Source organism: Globicephala melas, chromosome 7, assembly GCF_963455315.2.
Source record: "Globicephala melas chromosome 7, mGloMel1.2, whole genome shotgun sequence".
Lineage (NCBI taxonomy): Eukaryota > Metazoa > Chordata > Mammalia > Artiodactyla > Delphinidae > Globicephala > Globicephala melas.
Window position 1 is genome coordinate 37571845 of NC_083320.1, and position 13202 is coordinate 37585046.

The window sequence follows — 13202 nt, forward strand, 5'->3', positions numbered from 1 at the left end:
GTCTTGGGAAGTTCGGAGCAAAGCATCTCAAACCTCAAACCTTGCAGAGCAGCACATGGTGTGCCAGGACCTGAGTGAGATTGGGGGTACAGATGGGCTCTTATCAATAGATCTAGGGTGTCACAGGCATTGGGAGAGAGTAGGAAATAGGGAACTCAAAGATGAAAAATTCTTCTTCTGTAGGTCGAGAGAACATCTGCATCAGGAGAAATCTATCCTATCTGTCGCTCTCCACCTGGCCTCCCTTTCACCATCATCACTGCCTTTCTAGGTCACATCTTGGCCCCTGTTCGCACTCCATTCTGATTCTACACGAGTAATGATTTTTAATTCTCAGTGAGTATATGACCCCTTGAATCTCACACATGAGTGGAGTCTGAAGAGTACAGAGGAAATGATATCTTGGGTTTGGAGGGCTTTGAGAGCCAGAAAGACACATTTGAGAGGCCTCTCCTTCTGACACTTAAGACCTCACTTCACAGACTGTGGCCTCTCCTAACACCCCAGAAATGTGACACCAATCAATATGGTCACATTTTAATTGGTATTATCCTGCTAAATCTGAGCTTTCTACTCTGTACTGATGGATTCTTCCCATAGTGATTGCTCTATATCTGGGAACTGGTATTTAATTAAAATAACAAGGACTTAGTCTCTACCCTTGCCCTAAAAGTTGGCATCTTATTCAGAAATAGCAAACCCCACTCATTCCAGCCATAATCCTCTCACCAACAACTAAGCTCATTTTGCCATGCACCATAACATTTCCCCTGCCCCAAGCAATGTTTGAAAAACCCCTCTCCTCCTAATGTCCACAAATCATCACGAAGTTATTTTAAATCCTTTTGTATTAATACATTTAACTATGTTCAGATAATCAAAATAACTACACATAAATACAGCACTAAACAAAAACCTTCATTAATTACTAAATAGACAGGTTGTGAATATAGCTTAGAAAAAAACTTATTAATGTGAATAAGCAAAACGGATGTTTTCACAGATGTTGTTGCCAAGACTTAACAGCTTCTCTAACTACATATGACATTAATATAAGCCATTATTATAAAACACAATTTATATGTTATCCAGTGAAATGTTTTTAACTTTTTAGAGACAGTTTTCACAAAGTTAACACTAAAATGTAGAATTGAAGAACTAAAAATTGTAAGATATTCCAAATTTAGTTAGGAAGAAATTGAAAATCTATAGTTAAAGATGTACTTTTTTAAAGCTTATTCCTCTCCTGTTAAGGTCACAAACATCACATTTTCCTTCTTCTCCAGTAGTCTCATGTCTAGCTTCTAGAAAGCAGTGCTCTAACAGCTCTTCTAGAAAGCTGTTACCTAAAGTTTATTTTCTAATTTGCATCCAAAATCATACTCCTTAAAATGTTTCATCTTCCATCTCTCCTACTCTGCCTTTCACAAACTGGTAAGCAAGGTTTCTGAACCACAGAATGATCAGTTCTATGAGTCAACTAAAAGATCATGCCAAAAATTTAGCTATCAATGGATCAATACAAGGATGTAGTTAATGGTAAGCTACAAAAAATGATTCCAAGTTCAACTTTTTCAATCAGAGACTTAAATCAAGCATGTGTGACTGGGAGGCATAAAGAAGTAGATAACATGCAGGAAATAAAAAGAACCACCATCAGAGTAAAAGTTAAGTCCATAGCATGCAGAACTTTTTGACATTAACAATATGAATTCAAGAAGACTGCTGTGGTAGGCTGAATAAAGGCCCCCTAAGACAAATATGCTACTTTATATGGCAAAAGGGACTTTGCAAATATGATTAATGATTTTATTATTTTTTTTAATATTTATTTATTTGGCTGCACTAGGTCTTAGTTGCAGCATGTGGAATCTAGTTCCCTGTCCAGGGATAGAACCCGGCCCCCCTGCTTTGGGAGTGTGGAGTCTTAATCATTGGTCCACCAGGGAAGCCCCTGATAAATGATCTTGAGATGGGGAAATTAGCCTGGATTATCCAGGTGGGCATAATGATGCAATCACAAGCATCCCTAATTAGAGAGGTGGAGAGAGCTATCACTACAGAAGAGAAGGCAATAAGATTATGGAAGTAGAGACTGGAATGATGGGGCCACAAGTCAAATAATACCAGCAGCCTCCAGCAACTAAAAGAGGCAAGGAGCACATTTCCCCTGGAGCCTCCAGAAAGAGAGGGGAACTTAATTTTAGCCCAGTAAAACTTATTTTGAGCTTCTGACCTCAAGAACTGTAAGAGAATAAAGCTGCATTGCTTGAAGTCGCTAAGTCTGTGGTAATTTACTAGAGCAGACACTGAAAACTAATATCATCACTAATATGGTTCTCAATAATCAGAATCCAAGGTCTGCATTTTTTTGGTAAAGTGTTTTTTCTTTTTTAAAAAAATATTTATTTATTTGTCTGCACTGGGTCTTAATTGCAGCATGTGGTATCTAGTTTCCTGACCAGGGATCGAACCCGGGCCCCCTGCATTGGGAGTGCAGTCTTAACCGCTGGACCAGCAGGGAAGTCCCTGTAAAATATTAAAAATATAAAAGCACCAAATATTTTTAAGTGATTTAAATACTAATCGAAATCAAGGCAAGAACAATTTCTCTCTATAAATATACACCAGGTTTTAAAACATGATGACTTTTTTTTTTTTTGTGGTACGCGGGCCTCACTGTTGTGGCCTCTCCCGTTGCGGAGCACAGGCTCCGGATGCGCAGGCTCAGCGACCATGGCTCACGGGCCCAGCCGCTCCGCTGCATGTGGGATCTTCCCGGACTGGGGCACAAACCCGTGTCCCCTGCATCGGCAGGTGTACTCTCAACCACTGCGCCACCAGGGAAGCCCCATGATGACATTTTTTAGGTGAGTTAAATAAGGATTTACCCTCAAAAAAGATTCTTTTGAATTTCTGGAATTGGATGAAGGGGCTATCTCATTGCTAGTGCAATAACGACCATACCCAATGTTTCCTCTTCTCTGGGGTTGCCTTGTTCCTTGGACTCCCCTCAATCTATCTCTGAGGGAGGTAGGGGAACTAGGAGCACAAAATCCTATCATTCCTACTTCATTTACCCCCTTTTAGAACAAGGTATAAAGCATTTTTGTTGTTATTTTTACAGAAACTAACATTTTCTTCTAGACACTAATAAAACCAAAAATATTACGATCAGCAAATGCTTACAAAGATGTAGAAAATTCTTTTACATAAAGTATCATATTAAATGAGAATGTTTCTTTGACATTGTTACAAAAAAAGGCAGAGAAAATCCTATTATCTGTGACAAACTACAATTTTTTTTGTTTTGTTTTTTTTGCGGTGCGCGGGCCTGTCACTGTTGTGGCCTCTCCCGTTGCCGAGCACAGGCTCCGGACGTGCAGGCTCAGCGGCCATGGCTCACGGGCCCAGCCGCTCCGCGGCATGTGGGATCCTCCCGGACCGGGGCACGAACCGCGTCCCCTGCATCGGCAGGCGGACTCTCAACCACTGCACCACCAGGGAAGCCCCAAACTACAATTTTTAAGTGAAGATTTACAATTGTTATATAAGATACAGATGGCTTTCATGAGGTCCACTCAAAATAAAGTGGCAAATACACTATTTATGGAATTATAAACTACTTTTACCAAGGTTTATAGCAGAAGTCCAGATCAGGATAAAATGCTGATTTCATTTAAAAATGAATAAATATTTTACTAATTTTTGAATGGTGATGCTGTAATTAATCATGGACTCTATCTGACATAACATTTGACATACTATCTTCATAGATACAAGTTCAGGATGTCAGTTGTATTTCTCTTTTGGAAATTTGGGTTATTATGAAAACTCAGTAATCTCTTTGCTTAATTACAATAGGTTCTCATACTTGATATAAAGCGTTGCGTACTATAAAAAGAAATGTAAATAGCAGAAAAAAATCAAATGAATGAAGTATTGTAATTAGATTCTTAGCCCAGAGAAAATATCCATGCATCCCCAAATGTTAGGAGTGAGGCTCCTAATTAAACCTTTTAGATGAGTAATCTAACCCGCTAGTGAATTCACTTAGTAGTTACCTGGTTTTATAGTGTACCCTACACTAATAATGCATATTTTTTCAGAAAAAAAATTTGGATGTTTTGACAACCTCAAATAAATTGCTAAACACGTTGTACCGATACATCCATAGTTCTGCTTAGTGAACAATTAGCTGCATTCAAAAAATGAAAATCTTTCATGCCTAGCATGGAAGAACTATACCAAGAAACCTTTAGTACATTCAAGAAGTAGCTAAAAAATGAAGTATACAAAATGTAGCATTTAACTGTGCAATAAAATTATAGGAAGCCTGTAGGAAAAACTAGGGCAGAGTACCCAGGGAAAAGTTAATTAGTTCTATTACAATGAATTTGACATCAGTCAGTAAATGTGTTTGAGACCGTAATACAGTTCTTGCTAACAATGCAATTAATCATAGACTTTAAATTTTATGCTGATACTAAGTTAAAATTTTAGGGAACTCGTTAAAAATTTAGGGAACTCCCTGACAGTCCAGTGGCTGGGACTCTGCGCTTTCACTGCCAAGGGCCCGGGTTCAGTCCCAGGTTGGGGAACTAAGATCTCACAGGCTGGGTGGAACAGCCAAAAACAAAAAACAAAAAACCCCACAAATATATATATATAACTGAGAAACTTGTTTCTAGAAATACAAATTTAACACCTCAAGTCAGAGAAAAGAAAATGTACACACACAAAAGAACTGTAATACCCATGGGAACATAAATTATTAAAAATCAGCTACTTTCCCAGATATGATAGGGCAAAAAGAATGAGTCAACTATATGAGTCAAAATAATTTTATAAAAAGAAAATTTTAACTTTTGGATCTATACTGGGTAATCCAAACAAAAAGTGGAGCCTAACTTCCTTATTGAACAGAACTGTGAGTTTTCTATTCCCCCCTTCTTAGAACACTTACTTCATAAATCAGAGGTTTGCCAGGCTAATCAGTTTTTTTAATACCACCTAAGTACATACATGTATATTTTCAAAATTCTGTAATCACTATTAAGGAAAAACTAACTGTTTCATTTAGGTCTTACCTAAAGAAGAGAGTCAACTTTACAGTGCAAGAGTATGAATGAGATATCAATATGAATACAAAAGCAAGACTACAAACTGATGTTTTCTTTGGGGGATTTTTTTTTTATGATCAATTCCAAACACACAGTACAGGGAAGATGGAATGAGTAAGAAAAAAATCATATTTTATTCCCCTAGTAACACCGAGTTATATTATTCAAAATATGTTTCAAAGTATTTAGCCAGATCACCAATCCAAGCCACTGCCTTAGTTCAAATGTTCACTAAGAAAATAGTCAAGCAACAGAAATCCATTGTGAGACTTTGTCTAGAGAGAACAGCTACATTATACTATATATAATTTATTAACTTAGTAGTTTAGTCTCCCAATATTTAGCAAGTTTGTGTGAAAATTACTATTCCCACTGGCTCATAGTAACATTAATATAAATGCATCATTTCAAAGTCAATATTCCTTTCACTGTGAACATAAAACTTCTTAAAAGTTAGTTATGGGTTGGGATAATGACTGGCTGCTGGGATAGCATTGTTCAAAGCCAAATATACTGGTAGGATTGGAAGGCATAAATATATATACAAACTCTCAGGTACTGTTTTCCACATTTTTGCTGTACATACTTGTCTCATAATATGGTATAAATTATTTCCTCCAATTTGAAAAAAAAATCAAGATGACTACATTTTAATCTTCATTTGAAAATAACCCACTCAAATGAAAAAGAAGTTCATTTGTTAATTCTGTTCAAAAGATGGATTTAAATATATTCTTCACTACATGTACAATTTTTTTTTTACCCTTAGTGCCTTGTTACAACCAGTTTAGCAATTAAGACCTCCAGTGCTTTTGTAAAAACTTGCATTCAGTAGGTAAGACTGTAAAATCTACAGTTGAATCCTTCTTAAGACACTGAATTATAACAAAGTCCAAAAAACGTATGAGCATTCAGCAATACCTTTGGAACCTGTGAATTATTGCAAAAAATCTTACATGTGCATATAATTCAAACATAAACTTTGTGGGGAAGGGGTGTAAAATAAATACTACAATATTTTTCAACTCTGTTTAAGTGTTGCCTAGATGGTTAGAAGAAAAGATTAATATTACTAATAGTAAGAGTCAAACTATTTTAAAGACTGTTCTCCAAGTAGTTAGAACAATTTCACAAAGCAAAGATAAGCATGAGCCTATGCCAGTACATTTTTTCCTGTAGTGTAACTGCTAATATGAGGTATAATCTGTAGGCAATTAATACAAATATAAATAGGTATAAGCCACCACTAAATCACAGTCTGGTGAAAAGCTTCTCAGCTAATGTACTTTGGGGAGAGAGTTAAGGGAAATGAAGAGAAGGGAAGGACAGGGCAGGTTTCCAGTGGGAACATCAATTACACGCTTTTATCGTTATCATCTTGTATGTAACAGTCCACTGAACAGAAAGATAAATCCTTTCCAAGTATGCTGGTCTAGAATATACTTTATGTAGCATAGTAAGATTATTTAAGTATTACTAATGCTTCATTTGCATTTATATTTGGACATACACATAATCATATATATATATCAAAAAGTATAAACAGAATTTAAAAACACTTTTATCTCACTTTGGAAAACTTAACAGTTAAGACTGAACTATGTGGTACAGAATTTTCTAGAATATCAAAACTCAGGTATAAAACCAAAGGAAAACATTACTATCTCTTTAGTAAATGGCTTGTGTGAAACCTCAAGCTCACTCATCTTTTTCATAGATGTGTTTATTTGATGAGGATTGTGATCCAATGATTGTTTAGCAGCAATTTTACCAAACTGTAAATTCTTTTATTAACGGGCATTATAAACAGATAATACTAATCTTATTTAAAAACGATGAGTGCCACACCAGTGAATATACAGCTCATGAATAACTTAAAAAGTATTTCCCATTTTAAAAGGCAACACTCAGCATACAAAAACCTATACTAAACAAAGAAGCTATAATATGGATACGTGAATGATGTGTCTAAAATGATATATATACAGTACATAATTAATGTTAATTATGTGATCAGTACATTTTTTTCTATATGATTCCCTTCATGCTTCACTTTCCCCAGAAACTGAATTCTGAACTTCTTCTTCTAAAATTGGTACAATCAGGTTATCCTTGGACATCAAATTATATTTCATCACAAATTTAGTAAACCGATGACACAAAAATGTTTCATTCTGTAGAGAGGGGAAAAAAAATATGTCATTTCAATTTACTACTCAAAACCAAATAAATGAGACATAATATCAACATTTATTATTGTCATTCTGATAAGAATGTATCAGGACAATTAGTGAAATATACTTACTTCATATTCATCAAATATCTGCCGGTGATGAAAATAAGCATGTGAAAATATTCTGTAAATCCTACGGCATACTGATCCTAGTTTTGCTACAGATGATTCCTTTATGCTAACCCTAGAAATAGATAAGAAATCATAGATTTATAGAGCTGGACAGATCTTAGGAACAGTATAGTCCAATCTTCTCAATTCACAAGTGCAGAAACTGACACCAGAGAAAGTAAGTGACCAGTCCAGGTCACAGCACTAGTAAGTGGCAAAGGCAGGACTAAAACCCCTGTTCTTCACTCCTGGGGCAGTGCTCTTTCTACCTAACCACACTGCCCAAGAAATTCAGTATTATAGTTCTGAAACTTTGTTAAAGTTTAATGCAATTAAAACAAATCCTGACAAAACAAAACTTACTAAAATATATGTTTATGACATTAACACTCTGTCCACTAGAGCTAATTAAAACTACTGAAAGAATTATTGTTTTATTCTACAGAATTCAATTCTTTTTCGTGTGTGTGTGAGAAATAAAAACTGCCTACATATTACTGATTTTTAAAAAAATGTACATAGGATACCAAGGCAAAAACTGTTATTTTTTACCTGTTTTATATGAGCCCTTTGAAGTTAGTGATATTGGGGAAAAGTCTCCAAATCTATCCACCTGGTAATAAATATCTTAATAGAATAAAAGGCCAGTCACAAACCTCACCAATAATATATTACAGTATGCACACACTTCCTCTCAGATCTTAAAAATCTGAAGGCAAGGATAAGGACTCCTTCAAAAATAAGCAGTCCCAACAGAGAAGAGACTGGTGGTTGCCAAGGGGGAGGAGATTAGGAGAGGGATGGATTGGGAGTTTGGGATTAGCAGATGCAAACTGGTATATATATGGAATGGATAAACAACAAGGTCCTACTCTATAGCACAGGGAACTATATTCAATATCCTGTGATAAACCATAATGGAAAAGAATATGAAAAAGAATGTATATATATGTATAAGTGAGTCACTTTGCTGTACAGCAGTAATTAACACAACATTGTAAATCAACTATACAATTAAAAAATACTCTAGAAATACATAGAAAAAAATATATAAGCAGTCCAACTTAGGAAAATCTGCTCTTTAGGCATGCTAAGAGGATGCCTCTCTCTACCACAGAGATTCAAGTAAGCAAGTGTGTAAAAATCCCAACTCTAAAGCATGAAGGGAGAGCCCTGGAAAATGATGCACAGAAGCAGGAACTGAACTGGCCTGTGAGATTCAGGAGCTGAGTCCTGATGCCTTTAGTTTAACCACAATCTTAATTTCAAAACTTGAATAATTCTGAACAAGCCAAATATACAATAGGTTAAAAAAAACAGTTTAAAGAATACAATGTATTAACAAGCAAACTAGTTTTAGTTTTAAAAACAGCAATCTTTAAAATTAAATCCAAAAAGTTTAGCACCATGTTTAAAAGTTTTGTTTACCTGCTGGGAAAATATTTATTGCTATTCAGAAGACATGCAGCACCATCAAGTGTGTGTCTAGTATAGTCTATAGCAGGACACTATAAAAGAAAGGATATAAAAATGCATCAACAAAGAGCTCTACCTCTAAAATTAGGTATATTTATTACTTACGCATCTTATTCCGAAAACCCTGAGCATAGTCTAAGAAAAAGTTCCTTACAATATCAGAATGACTGTAAAACTCAATGTTATGTCAATAAATAAGGTTTTATTATCCCCTTCAACTATAATACCTGGCTTCTAGAAAATAAGTGAATCAGTCCCCCAATTTCTCACTCTCAATATTGTACCTAGAAGAAAACAATGCTTAGAGCTGGGAAGAACACCTGATTATCTAATCTAACCCTCTGGCTATGAGGAAACTGAGGCTGATCAGTTTGCAGAATATGCACAGGTTTCTTGCCAGATCTTAAAAGTCTATAGGCAAAGGTAAGGAATACTTCAAAAAACAAGCAGTCCAACTTAGGAAAGTCTGCTTTTTAGGCATGCTGTCTAAGAGGAGGCTGACTCTGTAACGAAAGAGATTCAAGTAAGCAAGCATGCAAATATCCCAACTCTGAAGCATGACAGGGAGAACCCCTGAAGAATGATGCACAGCAACGGGGACTACCCTTGACTATTGGTCAATGACTTATGCAAGATGATACAGTTAGGAAGAAGGACTTAAAAACCGTAACCCAGATACACCGATTCCTAGTCCACTGATTTATACTTTACCAAGTGGCCCAGCAGCCTCTTTCACTTCAAAAATACCTCCAGAGATCACTGCCTCCTTACATCTTAAAAAGCATGCCTTATTATGTTGCTGGTACCCTGTTACCAATCTAGCCGCTCTCTCAAAAATTTTCTTCCTTTGCAATTTAATACAAAATCTGAAGTTCCTTTATATTTTAATAAACCTGTCTTAGTACTATTTCATTTATCAGAAACAATGAAACCTATTTGTCTCATGGCAAATCAGCAAACCTATTAAAGGAAAAATAAAACTATAAAGTAATTCTCCTCTTTCAGTTCTTCTGAAGGCAGAGAGGGAGAAGCATCAAAAGAAAGGAAGACTGAGAATGAACCAGGGAACGAAGAAGGAAAAAAAAAAACTAGAGAAAGAAATAAAAATGACTCTAGTTCTACCTAGTAATTAGAATATTTTTCAACTGTTGAGAATGAAACTGGTGTTTAAAAATGCAGTAACTACTAAATATGGCTTAGTATAGTACATGGCAAATAGATAAAGATTATCTAAACCAAAAAAAAAAGTATTTTTCTAACTATACATCCACAGGAATTTACAGCTAGTAGACTCACTGCCTAAAATAGGAACATGAGCAGTATTTACTGAAAAAAGTATCTTTCTCCATATATATGATTACAGGTGACTTGGTCAAAAACAAATATCCCAAGTCACTGTGTTTCTCATTCATATTGGTCATTTGGGTGTACCGTGGGACACTTTTACAACCTTTAAGTCAGCATGGAAATATAATGCAAGCTACATATTTAATTTAAAAATTTCTAGGGACTTCCCTGGTGGCGCAGTGGTTAAGAATCTGCCTACCAATGCAGGAGACATGGGTTCGAGCCCAGGTCTGGGAAGATCCCACATGCCACGGAGCAACTAAGCCCAAGTGCCACAACTATTGAAGCCTGCGCGCCTAGAGCCCACGATCCACAACAAGAGAAGCCACCACAATGAGAAGCCTGTGCACCACGATGAAGAGGAGCCCCTGCTCGCTGCAACTAGAGAAAGCCCGCGCACAGCAACGAAGACCCAACACAGCCAAAAATAAATTAAATAAATAAATATATTAAAAAATAAATAAAGTGAGAATAATGCATCTTTACTATTTGCCAAAATGAAACTAGCTTTTTGGATTCAGTTTCCTAATTGGAATTATCACATCATTTACTATACTATGTAGCCAATTTCAGTGAATTATCAATGAAACTGCTATGATTTTCCCAGACGTAGAATGATACACAACCTTAACACTGCTTCAATTTATTAACTCAAAAAAAGTAACACCATGAGTGAAGTCAGTCTTAAAAAATAAGTACTACTAGCTTAGGTATCAGATACTTCTTATTTTGGAGAATTTGCCTTTTCAAACAAAAGAACATAAAATATTGATTTTCCAACTAGAGAATTACGTGTCTTTAAGCCTTAGAGGTCTGTCAATATAATGATCACTTAAAGGTCTATAATCCTACAGCACAGGCCTAACTTAACTATTTTCAATGAGTCAATGTCAAGCAAAAACTAATTACTACAGATTAAAAGGGAATGCAGATCAAAGGAAATGCAATGCATAGTTTAAACAAACCAGTTGTAAATGACATTTTTGAGACAACTAAGGAAAACTGAATGTGTACTAGGTGTTAGATAACATGAAGGAATTATTTAAAACAAAAAATGTTCTCTAAAAATTGCTACTTCCTATACTCTCGCCTTGACAAAAACTAAATAAGGAGAAAATAACATGAATAAGTTTTTCAAGGTAAGACCAATTATGGAGAGGAAAATCATTATGGTAGGTTTCAAATACGTAGTAAGAAATATTAATGAAATGTAGAGAAAAAATATTGACCTATAAAGTTCAAAAGTAACATTTCTACTTGACAGACTAAGAATCAACTAGTAATCACCAACAGTTATTCCTATCAAAAGACATTAAGACTAAACCAAAAATCTGAAACTAGTGCATCTCATCCATTACACACCATATGACAGGTGTTATTCTGTCATAGCCAGTGAATCATAAGTTCTAGCCCATTCAATTGTCCAATTATGAAAAATGATACTACACAAACAAATGGAAAGATACACTGTGTTCATGGATTGTAAGAATTATTACTGTTAAAATGACTGTACTACCAAAGGCAATCTACATATTCAATGTAATCCTTATCAAAATACCTATGGCATTTTTCACAGAACTAAAACAAATAACGTTAAAATTTGTATGGAAACACAAAAGACCCCAAATAGCTGAAATGATCTTAAGAAAGAAAAACAAAGCTGGAGATATCAGGTGCCCTGATTTGAATCTATATTACAAATCTACAGTAATCAAAACACTATGGTACAGGCACAAAAATAGACATATAGATCAATGGAACAGAATAGAGAGCCCACACTTACATGGTCAATTATCTATTACAAAAGAGGCAATACATAATGGGGAAAAGAGAGCCTCTTCAATAAATGGTGCTGGGAAAACTGGACAGCTACATGCAAAAGAGTCAAACTGGATGACTTTCTCACACCATATACAAAACTAAACTCAAACTGTATTTAAGACTTAAATGTGAGGTGGGAAACCATAAAACTCCTAGAAGAAAACATAGGCAATACACTCTTTGACAACCAGATTAAAAAATGGGCAGAAGATCTGAATAGACATTTTCCCAAAGAAGACATACAGATAGCCAACAGACACAGGAAAAGATGCTCAACATCACTAATCATCAGGGAAATGCAAATCAAACCACAATGAGATATCAACTCACACTTGCCAAAAAGACTATTATTGGGGACTTCTCTGGTGGTCCAGTGGTTGAGAATCCATCTTGCAATGCAGGGGATGCTGGTTCAATCCCTGGTTGGGGAACTAAGATCCCACATACCGTGGGGCAACTAAGCCCGCCACCACAACTACAGAGCCCATGTGCTCTGAAGCCCACACACCACAACTACAGAGCTTGTGCGCTCTGGAGCCCGCGTGCCACAACTAGAGAGCCCACATGCCGCAACTACTGAGCCTACACACTCTGGGGCCTGTGCACCACAACTAGAGAGAAGCCCACACACAGCAACAAAGAGCCCATGCGCCACAACGAATGATCCTATTTGCCGCAACTAAGACCCGATGCAGCCAAAAAATAAATAAGTAAATAAATATTAAAAAAAAAGACTATTATCAGGCTTCCCTGGTGGAGCAGTGGTTAAGAATCCACCTGCCAACGCAGGGGACATGGGTTCCAGCCCTGGTCTGGGAAGATCCCGCATGCCGTGGAGCAACTAAGCCCATGCACCACAACTACTGAGCCTGCACTCTGGAGCCTGTGAGCCACAACTACTGAGCCCATGTGCCACAACTACTGAAGCCTGTGTGCCTACAGCCCGTGCTCTGCAACAAGAGAAGCCACCACAATGAGAAGCCCACACAATGCAACAAAGAGTAGCCCCCACTTGCTGCAACTAGAGAAAGCCCGCGCACAGCAACGAAGACCCAATGCAGCCAAAAATAAATAAATAATTTTTTAAAAAA

The 13202-nt window shown here is 36.3% G+C and overlaps 1 protein-coding gene across 2 annotated transcripts in view; it reads right to left on the reverse strand.

Annotated features, from left to right (window-relative positions):
- Nucleotides 1-5234: 5234 nt before the first annotated feature.
- The window catches only part of HSPE1 (heat shock protein family E (Hsp10) member 1), a 40027-nt gene continuing 32059 nt past the window's right edge, over nucleotides 5235-13202 (reverse strand). For both annotated transcript variants that reach the window (XM_060302100.2, XM_030855562.2), the window contains 3 exons: nucleotides 8896-8975; nucleotides 7429-7540; nucleotides 5235-7297 (listed from right to left, as the gene is read on the reverse strand). In XM_060302100.2, coding sequence (XP_060158083.1) covers nucleotides 7166-7297; nucleotides 7429-7540; nucleotides 8896-8975 — 324 coding nt within the window. In that variant the 3' untranslated portion in view covers nucleotides 5235-7165. The remainder of the gene's footprint in view (nucleotides 7298-7428; nucleotides 7541-8895; nucleotides 8976-13202) is intronic.